The 21,639-nt window shown below is 35.7% G+C and overlaps 1 protein-coding gene across 9 annotated transcripts in view; it reads right to left on the reverse strand.

The window, feature by feature from the left end:
- The window catches only part of KLHL5 (kelch like family member 5), a 95,989-nt gene that overhangs the window by 41,662 nt on the left and 32,688 nt on the right, over nt 1-21,639 (reverse strand). For all 9 annotated transcript variants that reach the window (XM_019414060.2, XM_019414062.2, XM_019414070.2 and 6 more), the window contains 4 exons: nt 16,819-17,001; nt 13,885-14,021; nt 13,171-13,367; nt 3,685-3,897 (listed from right to left, as the gene is read on the reverse strand). In XM_019414060.2, coding sequence (XP_019269605.1) covers nt 3,685-3,897; nt 13,171-13,367; nt 13,885-14,021; nt 16,819-16,961 — 690 coding nt within the window. In that variant the 5' untranslated portion in view covers nt 16,962-17,001. The remainder of the gene's footprint in view (nt 1-3,684; nt 3,898-13,170; nt 13,368-13,884; nt 14,022-16,818; nt 17,002-21,639) is intronic.

Genomic DNA, 21,639 nt, shown 5'->3' on the forward strand with positions numbered 1-21,639 from the left:
TGATCTCAATCTTTTTGTACTTGTTGAGGACTGATTTGTGTCCCATTATGTGATCTATTCTGGAGAATGTTCCATGTGCATTCGAGAGGAATGTGTACTTTGCTGCTTTAGGATGAAATGTTCTGTATATATCTGTTAAGTCCATCTGGTCCAGTGTGTCATTCAAAGCCATTGTTTCCTTACTGATTTTGTTTAGATGATCTTTCCATTGTTGTAAGTGGGGTGTTGAAGTCCCCTACTATTTTGGTATTATTATCAATGAGTTTCTGTATATTTGTGATTAATTGATTTATATATTTGGATTCTTCTACATTTGGGGCATAGATGTTTACAACTATTAGGTCTTCTTGGTCAATAGACCCCTTAGTTATGATATAATGCCCTTCTTCATCTCTTATTAGAGTTTTCATTTTAAAATCTAGATTGCCTGATATAAGTATGGCCACTCTGGCTTTCTCTTGGCGACCATTAGCATGATAGATGTTTCTCCATCCCCTTATTTTCAATTTGAAGGTGTTGTTAGGTCTAAAATGGGTTTCTTGTAAACATTAGGTAGATGGGTCTTGTTTTCTTATCCATTCTGTTACCCTATGTCTTTTGAATGGAGTGTTTAGTCCATTGACATTTAGAGTGAGTACTGAAAGATATAAATTTATTACCATTGTGTGTTGCCTGTAAAGTTGGCATTTCTGGTGGTGTTCTCTGGTCCTTTCTAGCCTTTGTTGCTTTTGGTCTTTTTTGTTTTGTCCTTTCTCTCCTCAGAGAGTCCCCCTTAAAATTTCTTGCCAGGCTGGTTTAGTGGTCACTAACTCTGACTTTTTCTTTGTGTGGGAAACTTTTTCTCTCTCCTTCTATTTTGAATGACAGCCTTGCTGGATAAAGAATTCTTCACTGCATATTTTTTCCGATTCAGCATATTGAATATATCCTGCCACTCTTTTCTGGCCTGCCAAGTTTCTGTGGATAGGTCTGCTGCGAACCTGATCTGTCTTCCCTTGTAGATTAGGACTTTTTTTCCCTTGCTGCTTTCATGATTCTTTCCTTGTCTGTGTATTCTGTGAATTTGACTGATATGCCTTGTTGATGGTTTTTGTTGACTCTAATGGGAGTTCTCTGTGCTTCCTGGATTTTGATGTCTGTGTCTTTTCCCAGGTTAGGAAAGTTTTGTGCTATCATTTGCTCACATAAACCTTTTACCCCTTTTTCTCTTTCTTCACTCTCTGGGACCCCTATAATCCAGATGTTATTTCTTTTTAATGAGTCACCGAGTTCTCTAATTCTTATATTTTATATTATATATATCTTATATATAAGAATATATTCTTATATTCTTTTGCCTTGGTTTCCCTCTTTTTTTCTGCTTCATTCTTCTCCATAAGTTTGTCCTCTATATCGCTGAGTTGCTGCCTTGCTTCATCCATCCTTACCGCTGTGGCATCCATTCAAGACTGCATCTCAGTTATAACATTTTTAATTTCGTCCTGACTACATTTTACTTCTTTTATCTCCACAGAAAGGGATTCTATGCTTTTTTCAACCCCAGTTAGTAATCTTATTATCATATTCTAAATTCTGGTTCAGACATCTTGCTTGTATCTGTGTTGATTAAGTCCCTGGCTGTCGTTTCTTCCTGTTCTTTCTTTTGGGGTGAATTCCTGCTGAGTTCTTGGTTCAAGTTATACAGATTGTTGAGTTAATCCTCAGATCAATATTTTAGGTGTGCAAGATGGTTTGGTGTTGTTCTAGCTGCATTTCAGGGACAAGAGACACAAGAAACTTCCATGCTGCTCTGCCATCTTGGTCCCTCCCCATAATTTGTATTTTAAACAACTTCCCATGTGGTGCTGATCCTATACTTGGAGACCACAATTTGAAACAAATGGGCTAATCCAATGGATTTTCTGTCATTATCTTGTCTCTTTGAACAAGATCATAATATCTGATAATGTTAAAATTTCCTCCTTCTTAGACTAGAATCTCTTTTTAATCTTTATTTATTTTTGAGAGAGAGAGAGAGGGAGGGGGGATCTTTCTTATAAAGTATCAGCACTAATTTTTGTCTCTATAAGGTAGAGAGCAAACAGTAACTTTTGCTAACAATGGCTGGAAATAATACATAATGCCCAAGATAAATGCAGGTAAGATAAAATTGATGGCAGTTGAAACAACAAAAATCTGATCTCGAGTAGTAACAGCTCATTCTTTCTTCACTTTCAAGGCCTCTTTCTCTATTCAAGCCTTCAAGATAAGCAGCAAAATAGGCAGTAGAAATTACTGTACAGAAGTCCCCCCTCCTAACCATGGGGGATATGTTCCAAGACCCTCAGTGGATGCCTGAAGCTGCAAATAATACCGAACCCTGTGTACACTATGTTTTTTTCCTATATATACATACCTATGAAAAAGTTTAATTTAAAAACAAGGCACAGTAAGAGATTAACAACAATAGCAAATAATAAAATAGAACAATTATAATACTGTAATACAAATTACGTGAATGTAGCCTTTCTCTCTAAATATCTTATTGTACTGTACGTGCCCTTCTTTCTCTTGTGATGACAGAAGATGATAAAATGCCTGCGTGATGACCTGAAGTAAGGTGGATAACATAGGCACCGCGATGCAGTGTTAGGCTAACTAATGATCTGACAAGACGTCAGAAGGAGGATCATTTGCTTTCTGACCATGGCTGACTGTGGGTAACTGACACCACAAAACCAAACTGCAGATAAGCTGCTGCACATTCCAGTTAGAACTGTACAAAGGGGAAACTATGCATGTAAATATGTTATGACTGATCACCTTGAATACACTAACTAGATGTCTCTCAATTCTAAAATGATGCTGATAATCCTACCATGATTATTTATAGCACATTTGGTTTCACAGAGCCCTTTTCTCATCTTTATAGTAATCCTGTGAGACAGTCAAAGAGAATGTTATCTCCATCTGATAGACTAAGAGACTGAGGTGTGTGAAGATGCCCAGATACAGAATTTTAAAATGTCAGAGCTGGAACTCTTTATCATGTCTCAGTTTATATATCACCAGAATCCAGCATTTAGTGGATACTTAGTAAACATGTAGCAAATGAATTAATCGAATTTTTCTGGTTCCTAGTGTCCATTGCTACTTGCATTAGCAGCTTTACTAATTCTCAATTGCTAGGATAGGTTTCTAGTTGAGTCAAATAAAATTACTAACCCCTAAGTGAAAATGTTATTTAATTCATGCAATTTAGGTAGCCAGACCTTCTGGGTTGAATATATATATGCAGAGGGGCACCTGGGTGGCTCAGTTGGTTAAGCATCCAACTCTTGATTTTAGCTCAGGTTATGGTCTCACAGTTCATGAGATTGAGCCCCAGGTTGGGCTTTGTGCTCACAGCCCAGAGCCTGCTTAGGATTCTCTCTCTTCCTCCGCACCTCCCATGTGTGTGCATGCACGCGTATTCTCTCTCAAAATAAATAAACTTAAAAAAAAGAAAACATAAGCAGAAATTTTTTTACCTAAGTATCTTTTCAACTATGCATTTCATAGGAGTATATGTAAAACGACCTTATCAGATAGAATAATCAAAGGAAAAAACCTACAGACATGTACATAGTAACATAATTAGCATGAAGTAAATACTCAAATGTTGTTGAAATTATGATGCTGATTAAATAATCAAAAATAGTTTACCTGTGGTGCAAGAAGAGGTAGCCTAATATAAGCCAAAAGTTTACTGAGATCTTTCCGTCTCTGTTCCAAATCATGACGGACCCAAGTTAGAAGTGCATTCAGTATTGTCTCTTCATTAGGAATGTTCATGTCATCGCTGGCCAAGAGCTTCGCAATTTCGCTGGCTGGTAATAGTACAAATTCCTGGTTTCGAATTACTTCCATGAAATGTTCCTAGAGGGAATAAATAGCACATAAACAACACTGCTCCTCCTGTCCATCGGTTTATTTAAGATAAAATAAAAAATTCTGAATTAGATGCCAAAATACAGTTTGTACAGTTTGTACCTTCCTTACAATAGTATCACTAGGAAAGAAACACAGTAGAAAATAACATTTAAACTGCAATTATGTTGTTACATTTTAAGTCTCTATATCAGTAGAATTAAATTCTACCATTTGGTACATTTTAAAAATGGACCTGGAATTGGTACGTATTGCTTTGGTCAAGTTAGGGCATAGTTCTGGCAAGTCTTTCAAGAGGTAGAAGGTAGAAAAAATGAATTAGACTCTGAGATGTAGGATACTCTTAACATCAAATTTAGTTTACATTTGTGGTTGCCGAAGAATTTGGTTAACAGTACAGCTAAACACTTGGGCGAGCGATGAAGTTATTTCTCTTACCCAGAAAGGGCTGCCTGGCTGGCTAGATCGCTCAAGACCATTCCCAAGACCACAGAAGTCTTCTCAGACTCTGCCCAGGGAAGACTGTATGTCCTTAGGGCTATCCTAGAACCTGATTAGCCTATACTAGAGTGTTTTAATGTAATTTATAAGACCACCCAGGATTTTAGATCTGTTTTAAAAACTTCTAATCTGATTTATGTATGAAGTTCTTTTGGTCTCAAAGAAAAAGAGCCAAAGCAAGAGTGTTGACATAGAATGCACTGGGACCCTAAGCCCTTGCACCAAAGATCATTCATTTTCAGTCACATATTAGAATCAGGCTCCTTATAATTTGAAATGGGAGATAGAAATGACTTTAGCTGCGAGATAATGACTTTTGCTAGGTTATTATGTTAAACAGTCTGAAGAGACGGGAAATTTACTTTCTGGTGTGCAAGGTTACAAGTCTTAATGCATGGACTGTTTACATAACTATAAAATAAATGCAAAAGCTACGTATATTGTCCCTTAATGTTTTTCGTACATTTCCTAGTTTGCTATGGCTGTCTCAGCATACACGGTTCTAGTGAAATAGCTAGGGCTGTTTAAATTAGAGCTAGAGATAAGGACTGGTGACTATCTTCTATATTAAAATGAGAATTATATGTTCCACATAGCTTGCAGTAACCCAAATTAGGTACTAATCTAAAATATATCTTGGGTTGACATTCCTTTCTTAGAAATTCTTAAATAGGAAACCATACATGAATAATTAACTAAATTCAATTGCCTCAATTCATCATGATTTGTTAAAGATGCCCAAATGTATCTATTTTAAATGACTGATTATCATTTTCAGAAATGTATTTTAATAAAACCTTGATGTTGGCTTCAAGCAAACTGTTCGACCCAATTATATACTGACATTATAAAATGATTTGGTAACACATGGCAAAAGCTATAAAAATGCTTAAGCTCTCAACCTAGTTACCCCACCAGCAGTTTAATACTTTATAAATAATTCACAAGGGAAAAAAAAAAAGCTGATGCTTCTCTAATGATGCTTCTCTGAATTATTATTTATAATAGTACAGAATAGGAATTAGCCTAAAGGTCCAGCTATAGGGGTTTGTAACTCAATGAACTATTAAGCAGGTATTAAAAATTTCAAAAACAAATATCATACAGATACATGGAAACATATTTATTACATAATATTAGGAAAGATTCTCAAGAAATCAAAATTTCTTTTTTTCAACTTTAATTGTTTAGTCATTTAGTTATAACACATATGTGATTAATTAATTAATTAATTTTTAAATTACATCCAAGTTAGTTAGCATATAATGCATACACACACACACACACACACACACACACACACACACATACATATACATCTTCTTTATCCATTCATCCATCGATGGACATTTGCTCTTTCCATACTTTGGCTATTGTTGATAATGCTGCTATAAACATTGGGGTGCATGCGCTCATTCGAAACAGCACACCCAATTCCCTTGGATAAGTACCTAGTAGGGCAATTGCTGGGTCGTAGGGCAGTTCTATTTTTAATTTTTTGAGGAAGCTCCATGCTGTTTTCCAGAGTGGCTGCACTAGTTTGCACTCCCACCAGCAGTGCAAAAGAGATCCTCTTTCTCCGCATCCTCACCAACATCTGTTGTTGCCTGAGTTGTTAATGTGAGCCATTCTGACAGGTGTAAGGTGGTATCTCATTGTGGTTTTAATTTGTATTTCCCTGATGATGAGTGATGTGGAGCATTTTTTAATGCGTCTGTCAGCCATTTGGATGTCTTCTTTGGAGAAGTGTCTATTCATGTCTTTGGCCCATTTCTTCACTGCATTATTTGTTTTTTGGGTGTTGAGTTTGATCAGTTCTTTATAGATTTTGGATACTAACCCTTTATCTGATTGTCATTTGCAAATATCTTCTCCCATTCTATTGGCTGTCTTTTAGTTTTGCTGATTGTTTCCTTCACTGTGCAGAAGCTTTTTATTTTGATGAGGTCCCAATAGTTCATTTTTGTTTTGGTTTCCCTTGCCTCAGGAGACACATTGAGTAAGAAGTTGCTGCGGCCAAGGTCAAAGATATTTTTGCCTGCTTTCTCCTCAAGGATTTGATGGCTTGCTGTCTTATGTTTAGGTCTTTCATCCACTGAGTTTATTTTTGTGTGTGGTGTAAGAAAGTGGTCCTGTCCAGTTTTCCCAGCACCACTTGCTGAAGAGACTGTCTTTATTCCATTGGATATTCTTTCCTGCTTTGTCAAAGATCAGTTGGCCATATGTTTGTGGGTCCGTTTCTGGGTTCTCTATTCTGTTCCATTGATCTGAGTGTCTGTTCTTCTGCCAGTACCATACTGTCTAGATGATTACAGCTTTGTAAAACATCTTGAAGTCCAGGATTGTGATGCCTCCAGCTTTGGTTTTCTTTTTCAAGATTGCTTTTGGTTATTCCGGGTCTTTTCTGGTTCCATACAAATTCTAGGATTGTTTGTTCTAGCTCTGTGAAGAATGCTGTTGTTATTTTGATAGGGATTGCATTGACTATGTAGATTGCTTTGGGCAGTATTGACATTTTTAACAGTATCTGTTCTTCCTATGCAGGAGCATGAATCTTTTCCCATTTTTTTTCTGTCTTCTTCAATTTCTTTCATAAGCTTTCTATAGTTTTCAGTGTATAGACTTTTCACCTTTTTGGTTAGATTTATTCTTAGGTATTTTATGGTTTTTGGTGCAATTGTAAATGGGATCACTTCTGTGATTTCTCTTTCTGTTGCTTCGTTATTGGTGTACAGGAATACAACCTATTTCTGTACATTGACTTTATATCCTGCGACATTGCTAAATTCATGGATTAGTTCTGGCAGTTTTTTGGTGGAATCTTTTGGGTTTTCCATATAGAGTATCATGCCATCTGCAAAGAGTGAAAGTTGACCTCCTCCTGCCCAAGTTGGATGCCTTTTATTTCTTTGTGTTGTCTGATCGCTCAGGCTAAGGCTTCCAATACTATGCTGAGTAACAGTGGCAAGAGTGAACATATCTGTTTTGTTCCTGACCTTAGGGGGAAAGCTCTCAGTTTTTCCCCATTGAGGATGATATTAGTGGTGGGTCTTTCATATATGGCTTTTATGATCTTGAGGTATGATCCTTCTATTCCTACTTTCTTGAGGGTTTTTATCCAGAAAGGATGCTGTATTTTGTCAAATGTTTTCCCTGCATCTATTGAGAGGATCATTTGGTTCTTGTCCTTTCTTTTATTAATGTGATGTATTGCATCGATTGTTTGAACCAGCCCTATATCGCAGGTATAAATCCCACTTGGTCGTGGTGAATAATTTTTTTAATGTACTGTTGGATCCAGTTGGCTAGTATCTTGTTGAGGATTTTTTGCATTCATGTTCATCAGGGAAATTGGTCTTTAGTTCTCCTTTTTAGTGGGGTCTTTGTCTGGTTTTGGAATCAAGGTAATGCTGGCTTCATAGAATGAGTTTGGAAGTTTTCCTTCCATTTCTATTTTTTGAAATAGCTTCAAAAAAATAGGTGTTAACTCTTCTTTAAATGTTTGGTAGGTTTCCCCTGGAAAGCAACCTGGCCCTGGAGTCTTGTTTTTCGGGAGATTCTTATTTCTAACTCAATTTCTTTACTGGTTATGGGTCTGTTCAAATTTTCTATTTCTTCCTGTTTCAGTTTCGGTAGTGTATATGTTTCTAGGAATTTGTCCATTTCTTCCAGATTGCCCAATTTATTGGTGTATAATTGCTCATAATATTCTCTTATTATTGTTTGTATTTCTGCTGTGTTGGCTGTGATCTCTCCTCTTTCATTCTTGATTTTATTTATTTGGGTTCTTTCCTTTTTCTTTTTCATCAAACTGGCTAGGTGTTTATCAATTTTGTTAATTCTTTCAAAGAACAAGCTTCTGGTTTCATTGATCTGTTCTGTTTTTTTTTTTTTGTTTTTGTTTTTTTGGTTTCTATAGCATTGATTTCTGCTCTCATCTTTATTATTTCCTGCCTTCTGCTGTTTTTGGGTTTTATTTGCTGTTCTTTTTCCAGCTCTTTAAGGTGTAAGATTAGGTTGTGTATCTGAGACTTTCTTCCTTCTTTAGGAAGGCCTAGATTGCTATATGCTTCCCTCTTATGACCACCTTTGCTGCGTCCCAGAGGTTTTGGGCTGTGGTGTTATCATTTTCATTGGCTTCCATGTACTTTTAAATTTCCTCTTTAACTTCTTGGTTAGTCCATTCATTCTTTGGTAGGATGTTCTTTAGTCTCCTAGTATTTGTTATCTTTCCAAATTTTTCTTGTGGTTGATTTTGAGTTTCATAGTGTTGTGGTCTGAAAACATGCACAGTATGATCTCGATCTTTTTGTACTTGCTGAGGGCTGACTTGTGTCCCAGTATATGATCTATTCTGAGGACTGTTCCGTGTGCACTGGAGAAGAATGTGTATTCTGCTGCTTTAGGATGAAATGTTCTGTATATCTGTTAAGTCCATCTTGTCTAGTGTGTCATTCAAAGCCATTGTTTCCTTGTTGATTTTCTGTTTAGATGATCTTTACATTGTTGTAAGTGGGGTGTTGAAGTCCCCTACTACTATGGTATTATTATCAATGAGTTTCTTTAGGTTTGTGATTGATTTAATTATTTGGATGCTTGCACATTTGGGGCACAGATGTTTACAACTGTTAGGTCTTCTTGGTCAATATACCTCTTAATTATGATATAATGCCCTTCTTCATCCCTTGTTAGAGCCTTTATTTTAAAATCTAGATTGCCTGATATAAGTATGGCTACTCTGGCTTTCTTTTGGTGACCATTAGCATGACAGATGTTTCTCCATCCCCTTATTTTCAATCTGAATGTGTCTTCAGGTTTAAAATGGGTCTCTTGTAAACAGCATATAGATGGATCTTGTTTTCTTATCCATTCTGTTACCCTATGTCTTTTGATTGGAGCGTTTAGTCCACTGACATTTAGAGTGAGTACTGAAAGATAAGAATTTATTGCCATTATGTTGCCTGTAGAGTTGTTCTCTGGTCCTTTCTAGTTTTTGTTGCTTTTGGTCTTTTTTGTTTTTTTTTCCTTGTCTTTTCTCCCCTCAGAGAGTCCCCCTTAAAATGTCTTGCAGGGCTGGTTTAGTTGTCATGAACTCCTTTTGTTTTTGTTTGTCTGGGAAACTTTTTTATTTTATTATTTATTATTTTTTTTAATATATGAAATTTATTGTCAAATTGGTTTCTATACAACACCCAGTGCTCATCCCAAAAGATGCCCTCTTCAATACCCATCACCTACCCACCTCTCCCTCCCACCCCCCATTAACCCTCAGTTCGCTCTCAGTTTTTAAGAGTATTTTATGCTTTGGCTCTCTGCCACTCTAACCTCTTTTTTTTCTTTTTCCTTCCCCTCCCCCATGGGTTTCTGTTAAGTTTCTCAGGATCCCACATAAGAGTGAAAACATATGGTATCTGTCTTTCTCTGTATGGCTTATTTCACTTAGCATCACACTCTCCAGGGGGAAACTTTTTCTCTCTCCTTCTATTTTGAATGACAGCCTTGCTGGATAAAGAATTCTTGGTTGCATATTTTTCTGATTCAGCACATTGAGTATATCCTGCCACTCTTTTCTGGCCCAAGTTTCTGTGGATAGGTCTGCTCAAACCTGATCTGTCTTCCTTTGCAGGTTAAGGGCTTTTTTCCCTTGCTGCTTTCATGATTCTTTCATATTCTGTGTACTTTGTGAATTTGACTGATAATGCTTTGTTAATGGTTGGTTTTTGTTGAATCTAATGGGAGTTCTCTGTGCTTCCTGGATTTTGATGTCTGTGTTAGGTCTTTTCCCAAGTTAGGAAAGTTTTGTGCTATCATTTGCTCACATAAACCTTCTACCCCTTTTCTCTCTCTTCATCTTCTGGGACCTCTATGATTCTGATGTTATTCCTTTTTAGGGATTTAGTGAGTTCTCTAGTAATACACATTTGTAATTGCTCAAAGGTAGTGTATAGTATAATCAACATTCACACCATACTGCTGTTAACTATTGGTTTCCTTTCAAATGGTATTAGTGGCATTACCAATGCAATGGGATTAATTCATCAATTAGAAAAGGACTATTATATAACAATATACATTTTATTATTTATTTGTTGATATACCTATTTCAGAATGCTGTCCATTCCATTCTAATTCATTTTAAGTGAAAATCAAGTCTCTCAACAACTTACAGAAAGACTACTGAACTCAAGGTTAAACACAAAGTGCTTTTCAAAAGTATTATTTGGTTTTAAAGCAGGGATTTTAACAGAATTCAATGTTTTTTTCAAGGTTTTCTAGATCAAGAAACAAAATTTAAAATTAAATGCTTGTATTTGTTTCATAAATCCATAATGTCATTAGGTATTTGTAATAATATACCCAGTCTTAGACTTTTTGGTGGACGTTAAATAACTTGTGCCAGGTCACATTCAGTGGCAGCCAGAATAAGCACCAGTTTCCAGATTTCAGGATAACAAGAAAGAACTCTTCATCCTCTCCTACCTGTGCTCACAGAGGACGAGTAAACATCCCCAATACATGCATCATTTACTGACTGTAACAACTGAATTCACTATGTGGTAGTATGCTTACTCTCTTTTGTGTTGTTGTGATGAGCACCAGGTGTTTTATGGAAGTGTTGAATCACTATATTGTGTACCTTGAAGCTAATATAACACTGTATGTTAACTCACTGGAATTAAAATAAAACCTTAAAATCTATTTTGTAATGTAAATAGCTATCACGCTACCAAACACTTGCTAGCATTATGCCTTTCCTCCTTTTGGAATTAGGTTTTAAGCAAATGAAATTACTGAGGGATTTGTTTAAATTGAAGATTGAATTTTGTGATACATTTTCATCGAGTTCCCATAGCAACAATTCAAGTCAAACAATCTTCCTCTAAATGACTTATTGTTATTAGACTTAAATTTCATGTCTCTGTTCAAACTGAATAATGTCAAATAAAGGTCTTGAGAAAAAAAATACCCAACTAATTGGATATGAAAATAGTTTTAAAAACATTGACCTGAATCAATAATATTGTAATAACTCTGTATGGCTATAGAAAGTAACTACACTTATCGCGGTAAGCATGGCATAATGTATAGAATTGTTGAATCCCTACATTGTATACCTGAAACTAAACACTGCAAGCCAACTCTACTTTAATAAAAAAATAAGCCAATTTAATTTAAGTCTAAGCCATTATGTCTAAGCAGCCACTGTGCCTCTACTGTAAACAACAGGCGTGACCCCAGTGCATTCCTTCCTAAGAAAGAGGTATTACTTAAATTATGAACGGATTATGAAGAAAAGAAAACCAGCTTTACTTTATTTATATTCATCTTACTCCCCAAATTATTTGAAACTGAGGTTTAAGATCAAAATGAGAAATCTGCAGGGAAAGATAAAGACTGAGATGGGGGGAAAAAATCTCCCCTGGGATTTAATTTAGAAGACACTAGATCTGTATGGTTTTGCCCTGTCATACAATCTCTAGCTTTTTACTCGAAGCACTATAGCCATTATAAACAAGCAACATTTCCGAGAAATGACGACACCACAGGGGAAAAATGAATCATAAAGCTTGTACTTTTGCATGAGTGCTTGTATTCCCTCACATCAATCCCTACTGTGTCAAATAGAGTAAATCTCTATAATGATGGTAACGATGATGACACCATTTATTGACTGGGTATACTATGTGTCAATTTTAAGCACTAAACTGCTATTAACTCATTTAATCCTCACATCAAGCTTATGAAGTTGGTGGAATTATTCTTCCCAGTTGTTGCAAACATCTGTTCTCACAATTCTTTCCAAATCTCTGTTTCTGTAGTGAAAGATTCTTAAAGTACCTGTCAATCCCTTCACAGACAAACCAATTCAGTGGAAGGATGGGGGATGGAAGACAAGGTAGACAAAAACATCTCCTGAATGTTGATAAAATAGTAGTATGGATAACTGGTATAAATGTGTGTGAATGTTCACACTCTCTCTTCTCTCAGAAGCTGTACTGTCCTGATTGTAGCAGGTCAAGCAATCTTGGCCCAGCTGTGGAGACCTAACTGCCTTGGTGTGACAAGATGGTCATTCCTTAAAAATCCAAATATCCTCCTTTGCGCAAACCTTCCTACTATGAAGGCTGTGGGACCTGGTCCTAACAATATGCCTTCAACATGCCCTTCTTTTCTGGGTATCCTAGAGCAATCTGTACCCATTATCCTCCAGGTTTCTGAATGAGAACCTCCTCTGCAATTTACTTTGTGCACATAATTTGCTACAGTTAACAAGAACATCTTTCTACATAGCTAAAAACCCTTCTCATATATAACCAGATTTATCTTTAATAAAAAGCCTCCCTTTCATTCTATCATCTGTACTAGTACCGTACCAATACCCCACAGTCACCATCACCAATTTCCATCAGTGAATATGTAGGCAATTCTGAAATACACCCAGGTGCTACAAAGGAAAATGTAGGGGAAATCCTGCTTTAAAAAGTGGCAGATCTGAAAACCTTGAATACAACAGTCCCAGGCCACTGCTCTGCTTCTCAGCAACTACAGTAACTTCAGGCTTGACTCATATATCCAGGAGAAATATTACTTGGTGATTCCCCTCATAACTCAATGAAAATATTTTGCATTAGACAGTAAACCTGGACCTCACGACATATGGCAGAACCATGGGGAAACATCAACATGTAGATAAGCCCACAACAATAAGGAATGGAGTAAAGAGCATATATGCCTTTCTGCTTTTCAGAGAATACATACCATAGTATAATTGTGAGCCACTTTATGCAAATCTGTACAACCTTGGGCATCAGCAAAAGAACGGATTCCAAGACAGTTGGACGGGTGAAGCTGTTTCATTAAAAACTTACAGCAAGCTTCTACAACCTGTGAAAGCTGAAGAAGGCAAGCTGTAGATAGCAGGCACTCAATATTATCTTCTTTTAATTCAAGGCGGCCTTAATGATAAAAAGAAATTCCATTAACTACAGAGCTATATTAACTTTAATTTATAAAATAATCAATGTTAATAGTAATAATTCTAAACAAGAGTTCATTACATGAATTCCAGACCTAGATGGTTTAAGATAGTCCAAAAAGAAAAGTACTAAATACAAAAAAAAATCATTAGCTTTTTGACTTCTATTAAAATAAAAAACTAATGGTTTATTTTCAGAATTTTTAAATGATGCTTTAAGTAGCATATCTAATTTTAAATGCAAATAATTTATAAACATTACATAATTCATCTAATTATTATATTAACATTTAAAAATACCAATCATAAGCTTAGTTATGATAACCACTTTAAAGATTTTAATATAAAGATTTTAACTTATGAAGTATCATTAGGGGTGATGACAACAACAGAATTAACTGTTAGCTGTGGCAGGCTTTGCTAGAAGCAGGAATCTGAAATCTAAGAATATAACATAACCTTAAGAGGTTTTAAATTTACATTTTCAGACTTATTACCTGTATACGCATACTGAATCAAGGACCATAGTGAATTAGGTTCAACACCTTCCATTTTTATTTCCTCTTGTCTTGCTTCCCTGACATCATTAGTAAACATGGCAGCAAAATAATCAGAGACAGAGGAGAGCACCAATCTGAGAACATATCAGAAGAAGAAAAAATCAGTGACCACATTATAAAGTTGATGTTCATCAATAAATGCTGCTGCTTCTCTTTCTCTCTTTCCTTCTTTTTTTTTTTTTTTTTTTTTGATTTGTTACCCATAGAAAGTGCATGGTACTGGGAAATGCATTTTAAGTTTGACAAATTGCTTTATGCTCTAGTTCCTTCCTTGGAATAATAAATTACCATTACTGAAAATTTTCTGCTGAGGTAAATGATTTACCCATTCATTACTCAAATATCACTTTAAAACATCCAGAAGAAAAGCTAAAGCCCACAGCATGAAATTGACCATATAAAAAAAGAAAAAAAGTGTAGAGTTTATCTTCTGTTTATCACTTTTGGAAATAACCTAAGGTTTTGTGTGTGTGTTTTTTTAAATTTAATTGTAGAAACAGTAAATATATGGGAGACATTTGAGAATGGTTTTAGCAGGTTATTTTTAACTTTTGTGATTTTTTATTACTGTATATTATAATGTTCATATTTTGTTATTATAGTATTTGTTGTAATACTATAAAACTATAATATTTTTGTAATAATACATTATTATATATTATCTATATCTGATCAGATTTTTGATAGTCATGTATGAAGAAAAATAGGTTATACATATATATTTTGAAATGTGCATTTTTTATTTGATGTCTTGGAGACACTGCCATGTCAGCACACTTATATAGATTTTTTTTTTTTGAAGAAATATTAACAGATAATAGTTGAAGCTCCCTCTGTGTTCCCCTCTACTTCCATTCTCCTCCCTCCCCAGGTGTGCAGTGCTAAGTCACAGGTTTACCAGATTGCTCTCCAAGGTGCTATCCCAATTTAGACCCCCACCAGCACTGTATGAAAGAGAACATCTTCCCACAACATTGTCAGATGTTAAATTTGGGGGCCATGTGCAAGGTGTTAAGGGGCATCTCACTGTTGTTTAAAAAAATTTTATTTTAATGCTTATTTTATTTTTGAAAGAGAGAGACAGAGTGTGAGTGGGGAAGGGGCAGAGAGAGAGGGAGACACAGAATCTGAAGCAGGCTCCAGGCTCTGAGCTGTCAGCAGTCATGAACTCATGAACTTGAGCTCATGACCTGTGAGCTCATGACCTGAGTGGAAGTTAGACGCTTAACCGACTGAACCACCCAGGTGCCCCTCATTGTTTTAATTTTCATTCCTCTGATTGCTAGTGAGATTGAAGGTCTTTTCAAACAGTCATTAGTCATTCAGGTTTCCTCTGAGAACTGCCTATTCATTTATTTCATTTATTCACCAAACCAATTCATACCTAATAAGAACTGGGCACTGTTCTAGATATTGTCAGTATAAACAACAGACAAAAGATCCCTTCTCTCATGGGGTCTTACATTCTAGAGGGAAGGGAAATAATAACCAGCAGAAGTAAATGCAATAGTGAATTAAAGAGTGGTAAGTGCTAAGGGGGAAAGGGAGGATAAGGGCAAATGGGGAGTAGGCAGTGGGGTTAAATAAGTGGTCTTACTGGAAAGTGGCACTTGGGCAAAGACTTGAAGGAGGTGTGGGAATTAGCCATACAGGTGCCTAGGAATAGCATTCAGGCAAAGTAGCAGCCAATGCAAAAGCAAAAACCCAAAGGTAGCAGTGGCATGCCTGGCACATACAAGGAACATGGGGGCTGTGAGTGCACGAGGACAGGAGCTGGACAGAGCATAAAAAGGCACTGGTAATCACACAGGCCACTGTGAGGACTTGGGCTTTCACAATCAGCAACGTGAGGAGTCACTGAAAAGTCTGATTGCAGGAGTGACTGTATCTGAGTTCTTTTTTAAAGGATCACTCAGGTAGCTGTGTAGAAAAAAGAATGTAGGGGGAAAAGGTGAAAGCAGGGAGACCAGTTGGCAGTTTCTGGCACTGGTAACCTGAGTTAGATGGTGAGAGTTTACACATACGTGGAAGGGAAGGTAATGAACTCTGTTTTAGAAATAATAGAATTTGAAGGGCGTCTATGAAATGCAGGTTGAAGTGTCTTTTCTAATAAACCAATGCTTTTTGTCACAGTATCTAGTAGCATCTCAATAAATGTATACTCATCGAATCACTGGAAACTAAGAACAAGCCCATTTTTCCTAACGATTTCACTTTCACTTTGGAAAGTTTAAGAAAACCTTTCAGACAGAGTGTTAATTAGTTTTTGAAAGCATAAAAAAAATAACCCTTTGAGGTCCTCACAGTGATTAACACTGAACAATTGAATATGGAATTATGAAAAGAAACAATGAAATATTCTTTATTAAACACCTCTCTTTTCCTTTTCTTATTTCAAAAAATAGTAGCATCACTGCTTTTCATATTTCTTAGAGAAGTCAGCAAATAGAAGTTGGAACAGGTGTCACTATTTTAAAACTCTTCACAGGTTTTGCCATTTCCTTCCACTAGCTTTTTTGCTTCTAAATACTCACAGCTCTCATTTCCATTGAGTTTGTTTAAAGTTATTTAATAGGTAGAATTTAGGAGGAAAGCTGCTCATAGTAGCTGAAATCTATACCAAACAATACTGACCAATCTGAGGCTAGTGTGCTTTGTTTTTGTTATTCTGCAGAGGGAAAGTGACCCTTCTGGGGTCATTTAATGTGTAATAATTTCACATGCACTGTTTTCTTTGTAGAAATTCCATGAAAGATACCTTTCCCAAAAGCATCCTATCCTAATAGTTAGTTGGAACAAATTATCTCAACATACATCACTAAGTTAGCAAGGAAATACTTCTCACATATAGAGACTTAGAAAACAATTTACCTGTGAGCTGGAATTCTGCGATCACCAGCAACTAGAATTACATCACATAACTGTTTATGTCTCAAATAGTTTTCCATCTTTTTAAATGTTTGCTCTGCATGATTAAGGGCTTGGAAAAATTCATCTGATGAACATGGCTCCATAGTATGGCAGGATGATAATGTCTGACTACTATTGGAAGTCCTGAAAAGAAAGAGAACACACCTTTTGAAATATTACTATCACATTGAAAATATATTTTCTATCACGTCCTTTAAAACCCTTTAAATGTAATAGAAGTAATTGATGCTATCAGTCAACAGTAACGTGTAATGATTCATTTTTGCCTTTTAAATTCAATGATGGCTCAAAAAATGCATGTGTCTTGTAAACATTGTGAGTGAATGTGACACCTATTAGTAACTATACATACTCTTTGTGATGTCTGTTTTTGAGATCTTTTTACTGGTCAACATAATATCTCTGTTGAAAAAGAGCCAAGTTATATTCATAATGATAGTTGTATCTCCTAACATTATATTTCAGGGTGTAAGACATTATTCTTTGAAGGCAGGAGGCAATGAAACTATTTTAGAGATATAAATCCAAGCCACCCTTTACTTAAAAATGGGTTATATTCCACAGTTCATTTTATAGGGTAACTGTTTAGAATATAAAACATAGTTGACCCGTGACTAATACAGGTTTGAATTGTGTGGGTCCACTTACACGTGGATTTTTTTCAGTATACATAGTACAGTACTAAAAATGTATTTTCTCCTTATGATATATATATATATATATATTTTTTTTTTTTTTTTTTTTTTTTTTTGAGAGAGAGCGCACGCAGGGGAGGGGCAGAGAGAGGGCACAGAGGTAACAGCTCTGCTGTGTGGGGCCTGAACTCAAAACCTGTGAGATCATGACCTGAGCTGAAGTCCACACTCAACCAACTGAGCCACCCAGGTGCCCCTCTTCCTTATGATATTAATAACATTTTCTTTACTCTCTAGCTTACTTTACTATAAGAATACAGTATATAATATATATAATATACAAAATATATGTTATTGACTGTTATTTTTAAGGTTTCTAGTCAAGAGCAGACTATAGTTAAGTTTTCAGGGAATCAAAAGTTATATGGGGATTTTCAAATGTGTGTGGTTGGTGTCCCTAATTCCCATATTGTTCAAGGGTCAACTGTACACTGTCATAAAAATAATGTTATAAATAATTCATTTGACCCTCTAATCATTATTCAAAAGCCCAGGTAAACTACAACTTACATTATAGGTAAAGGAAATTTGATGGTCTAACCCAGATATCTAAAAATTATTTGAGATTTCCAAATTATAATTTGAAAAGTGTGAGTTTTCATATGATTTACTGATGGAAATGGTGAAAAAGTAAAAAGGTTAACATCAAGAATTAAGTTCTAGGTCCACCCCTCTCCACCACCCCCACGATCACTTGAATCACATAATCAACATCCATTGGCTATGCAATTAATTACATAACCACTGACTATGCCGTAACTTAGCTCTCATTTCTTGTCAGATCTACTTTTAGGGATAATTATGATTTTGACAAATGCTTTGTTGATTCAATTCTCATCGTATCTTAAGAGAATATTCTTAATATAAACCACTAGTAATCTTACCAAAAAAGAAAAAGTCATTGTATCTTTTATGTTTAAGGTAAAGAAACTGAAGCCAAGGAGAGCAAGTGCCTTGCCAGGAGTCATGCAGTTCATACATGACAGAAACATGTCCACCTTTAAAACCCTTTTACTTTTAATAGCTAGACTGCATCTCCCAGCCTCTGTCAGAGATAGGTGTGGTCTTATAATAGAAATGAACTGTGTCACCTCCAGGCTAAAGTGGCTAAGAGCAGGTGTTCCTTTCTCGTGCTTTCCTTCTCTTATAGGAGTTGAATGGAGAGGACTGAGGGCTTAGATCAAGGAAGAGGTAGTATAGACACATGGAAGATCACTCAGGTAAGAACATTCATATAGGTTATAGTCACAAGAATTCTCACATTGTATTGAGATTTATCTGTCTTAGATGGTAGCAGTATATTGACTAATACATATCTCTCCTAAATTCTCCCAGCCCAACACGTTTTTAATGCATATAAATATGGGCCCTAAAAAATGTTCTGGGAGGAAAACTGTCAATAATAATAACAGAAGCAAAATATATATTATCTAGAATGCATGTGTCATACACTATGAATATTGGTGTAATGACTTTGGAAATCCAATATAATATACTCAAACTTACATTTGAGATAATTATTATAAAAATAAAGTAATATGTAAATATATGTGTATTTATAAACAAATGAGAATTAAAAATTATTTTAAAATCTAGGAGAAAACATGAGCAATAACAAATGACGGTAACTGGTGAATAACGATTTGAAGATTTAAAATATTTTTCAATAAAATGAAGTTTTATATTGTCAAAACATTGACAAGTGATTTTAAGAGTTTTACTGATCTAAGAATGAAAGAAAATTAGAAAATTTAATTTTCATAAACCACAAATTATTTCAGGAACAAGATCAAGTAAATAAATCAAGTGCTTCTTTCTTAGGGTTCCCACATTTCCGATCACATTTCTTATATTAAATTCTCAGTAATGGCGAGGCAATGAGTTAGCTGAATGTTTTTGAGTGATGAATTGCCATTATCCAAGCATAAATTCTAATCAATGTTAAATTCTGAAAGAACAACAGAGCTTTATAATATCATTACAGGCTAGTTTTGATGTTGGTATAAGCCCAATTAATAAATAGGCCATCTCTTTCCTTGTCAAGAACTTTCAGGATGTTGGGTTCTTTAACGTCTGGAATGAATAAGAATAGCTTGGGGAGCCTTTCAGCATCTGTATTCAGAGCCTCATTCCCTAAGACTGATTCACTAGGTCTGAGGTAGGACCTGAACATCACATTTTTTGAAAGCCCTACAGGCGATCTGAACACACATCACAGGCTGAAGGGCAGTGGTGTGCACTTCAGGGAGAGACAAATACATTATACAAATCAGCATGTGATGAACTTACAACTTTACACAATAGATACTTTAAACATGTGTAAACTGAATTTTTGACTAAAATATTTTTATTTTTAATGGTTTTTTTTTTTTTTTTTTGAGAGAGAGACAGAGTGTGAATGGGGGAAGGGGTAGAGACAGAGGAAGACACAGAATCTGAAGCAGGCTCCAGGCTCTGAGCTGTCAGCACAGAGCCCCACGTGGGGTTCGAACTCACAAACCGTGAGATCGTGACTTGAGTTGAAGTTGGACGCTTAACTGACTGAGCCACCCAGGTGCCCTTGACTAAAATATTTTAAATGAACTAGTTGAACTTAATGGAATATTTGTCATTTTTAAAATGAACATAAAGGTAACACATCAAAATCGTTTATACATATACATATTAACAAAAAACAACTTTTGTTTCTAAAATAACATTTCAAACTTTGTTATTTCCTTTTCAAGGCTTCCACTGCCATCACCTATTAAATAAACATATTATTTCAATATGACAATTAATAACTGAGATCTCTGGGCATAGAAATCACTTCAATCCACTGCTACAAATGAAAGATCAAAAGAGGTGCAGGCTTCTGATTTGTATACATGGAAAAGTGAAGCCATCCATTCACAAAAGGATCATGAAAGAGGAAGAAACAGCTACTCAAAAGACTTAAAGAGCTGCACAGCTTTCTAGCATTTCTTGTTTTAAGAAATCAGGGGGTTTACATACACACTTTTGATAATGCAAGAATTAAACTTAAAAAAATTACCACATCTCCATACAACTATAGGACCTTGGCCATTAGAAAAACTATATATAGAATTTTTACATCTAGGAGAAATCTAGTTGCATTTAATCCAATTCCCTTATTTTGAGATAAAATCCACAGCCCAAAATGGCCAATGTAATCAACCAAAGACACACAGGCAGCCGGTTACAGAGCCGGGATCAGGAAGCATTGAGTGTTGCCCAAACCACTCACAAAGAAATGGAAATTCTTGCCTACCTTCATCCTTAAGGATGAAGCTCCCTGTATCTACTCTAAGGGTATGAAAGGAGGAGGATGGTATAATATGAATGAGGGTGATTTCACAGACAGATAATATAATTAAGAATTTTAGACAAATGTTTACTTCTATATGACTACCCTTTTGCTAGGTGTAAGAGAAAAGTCTTCTAGGTTTTCATGGGACAGAGATCACCATCTCTATCCCTGGCTAATCAGACTGCTTTTAATACTATGGCTCCATGTAATTTATAATGTTAGTATTTCCTTATCATTTCTTTTCCTGTTATGTATTTTGGTTTGGAGAGTTGAACGGGAGAGGTATAGGGTAGTGAACATTTTAGGAAAATTCTAGAGTTGTGCTTTCCAGTAAATTAGCCACTAGCCTCATAGTGCTATTATAATTTTAAAAAAATGTTTTTTTAATCTTTATTTTTGAGAGAGAGAGAGAGAGAGAGACAGAGTGTGAGTGGGGGAGGGGCAGAGAGAGAGGGAAACACAGAATCTGAAGTAGGCTCCAGGCTCTGAGCTGTCAGCACCAGAGCCCAACGCAGGCTTGAACTCACAAACTGTGAGATCATGACCTAAGCTGAAGTCAGATGCTTAACTGACTGAGCCACCCAGGCGCCCCTACAATTTAATTACAATTAAATTTAATTAAACATTCAGTTCTAGTAGATAGACTAGTCATATTTCAAATGCTCAATAACCTCAGGGGGCTAATGGTTGCCAAAATGAATGGTACAGATATAGGACATTTCCATCAATGCAGAAAGTTCTATTAACTTCTTCAAT

This window comes from Panthera pardus, unplaced genomic scaffold, assembly GCF_024362965.1.
Source record: "Panthera pardus isolate Hobbes unplaced genomic scaffold, ASM2436296v1 HiC_scaffold_13, whole genome shotgun sequence".
Classification (NCBI taxonomy): Eukaryota; Metazoa; Chordata; class Mammalia; order Carnivora; family Felidae; genus Panthera; species Panthera pardus.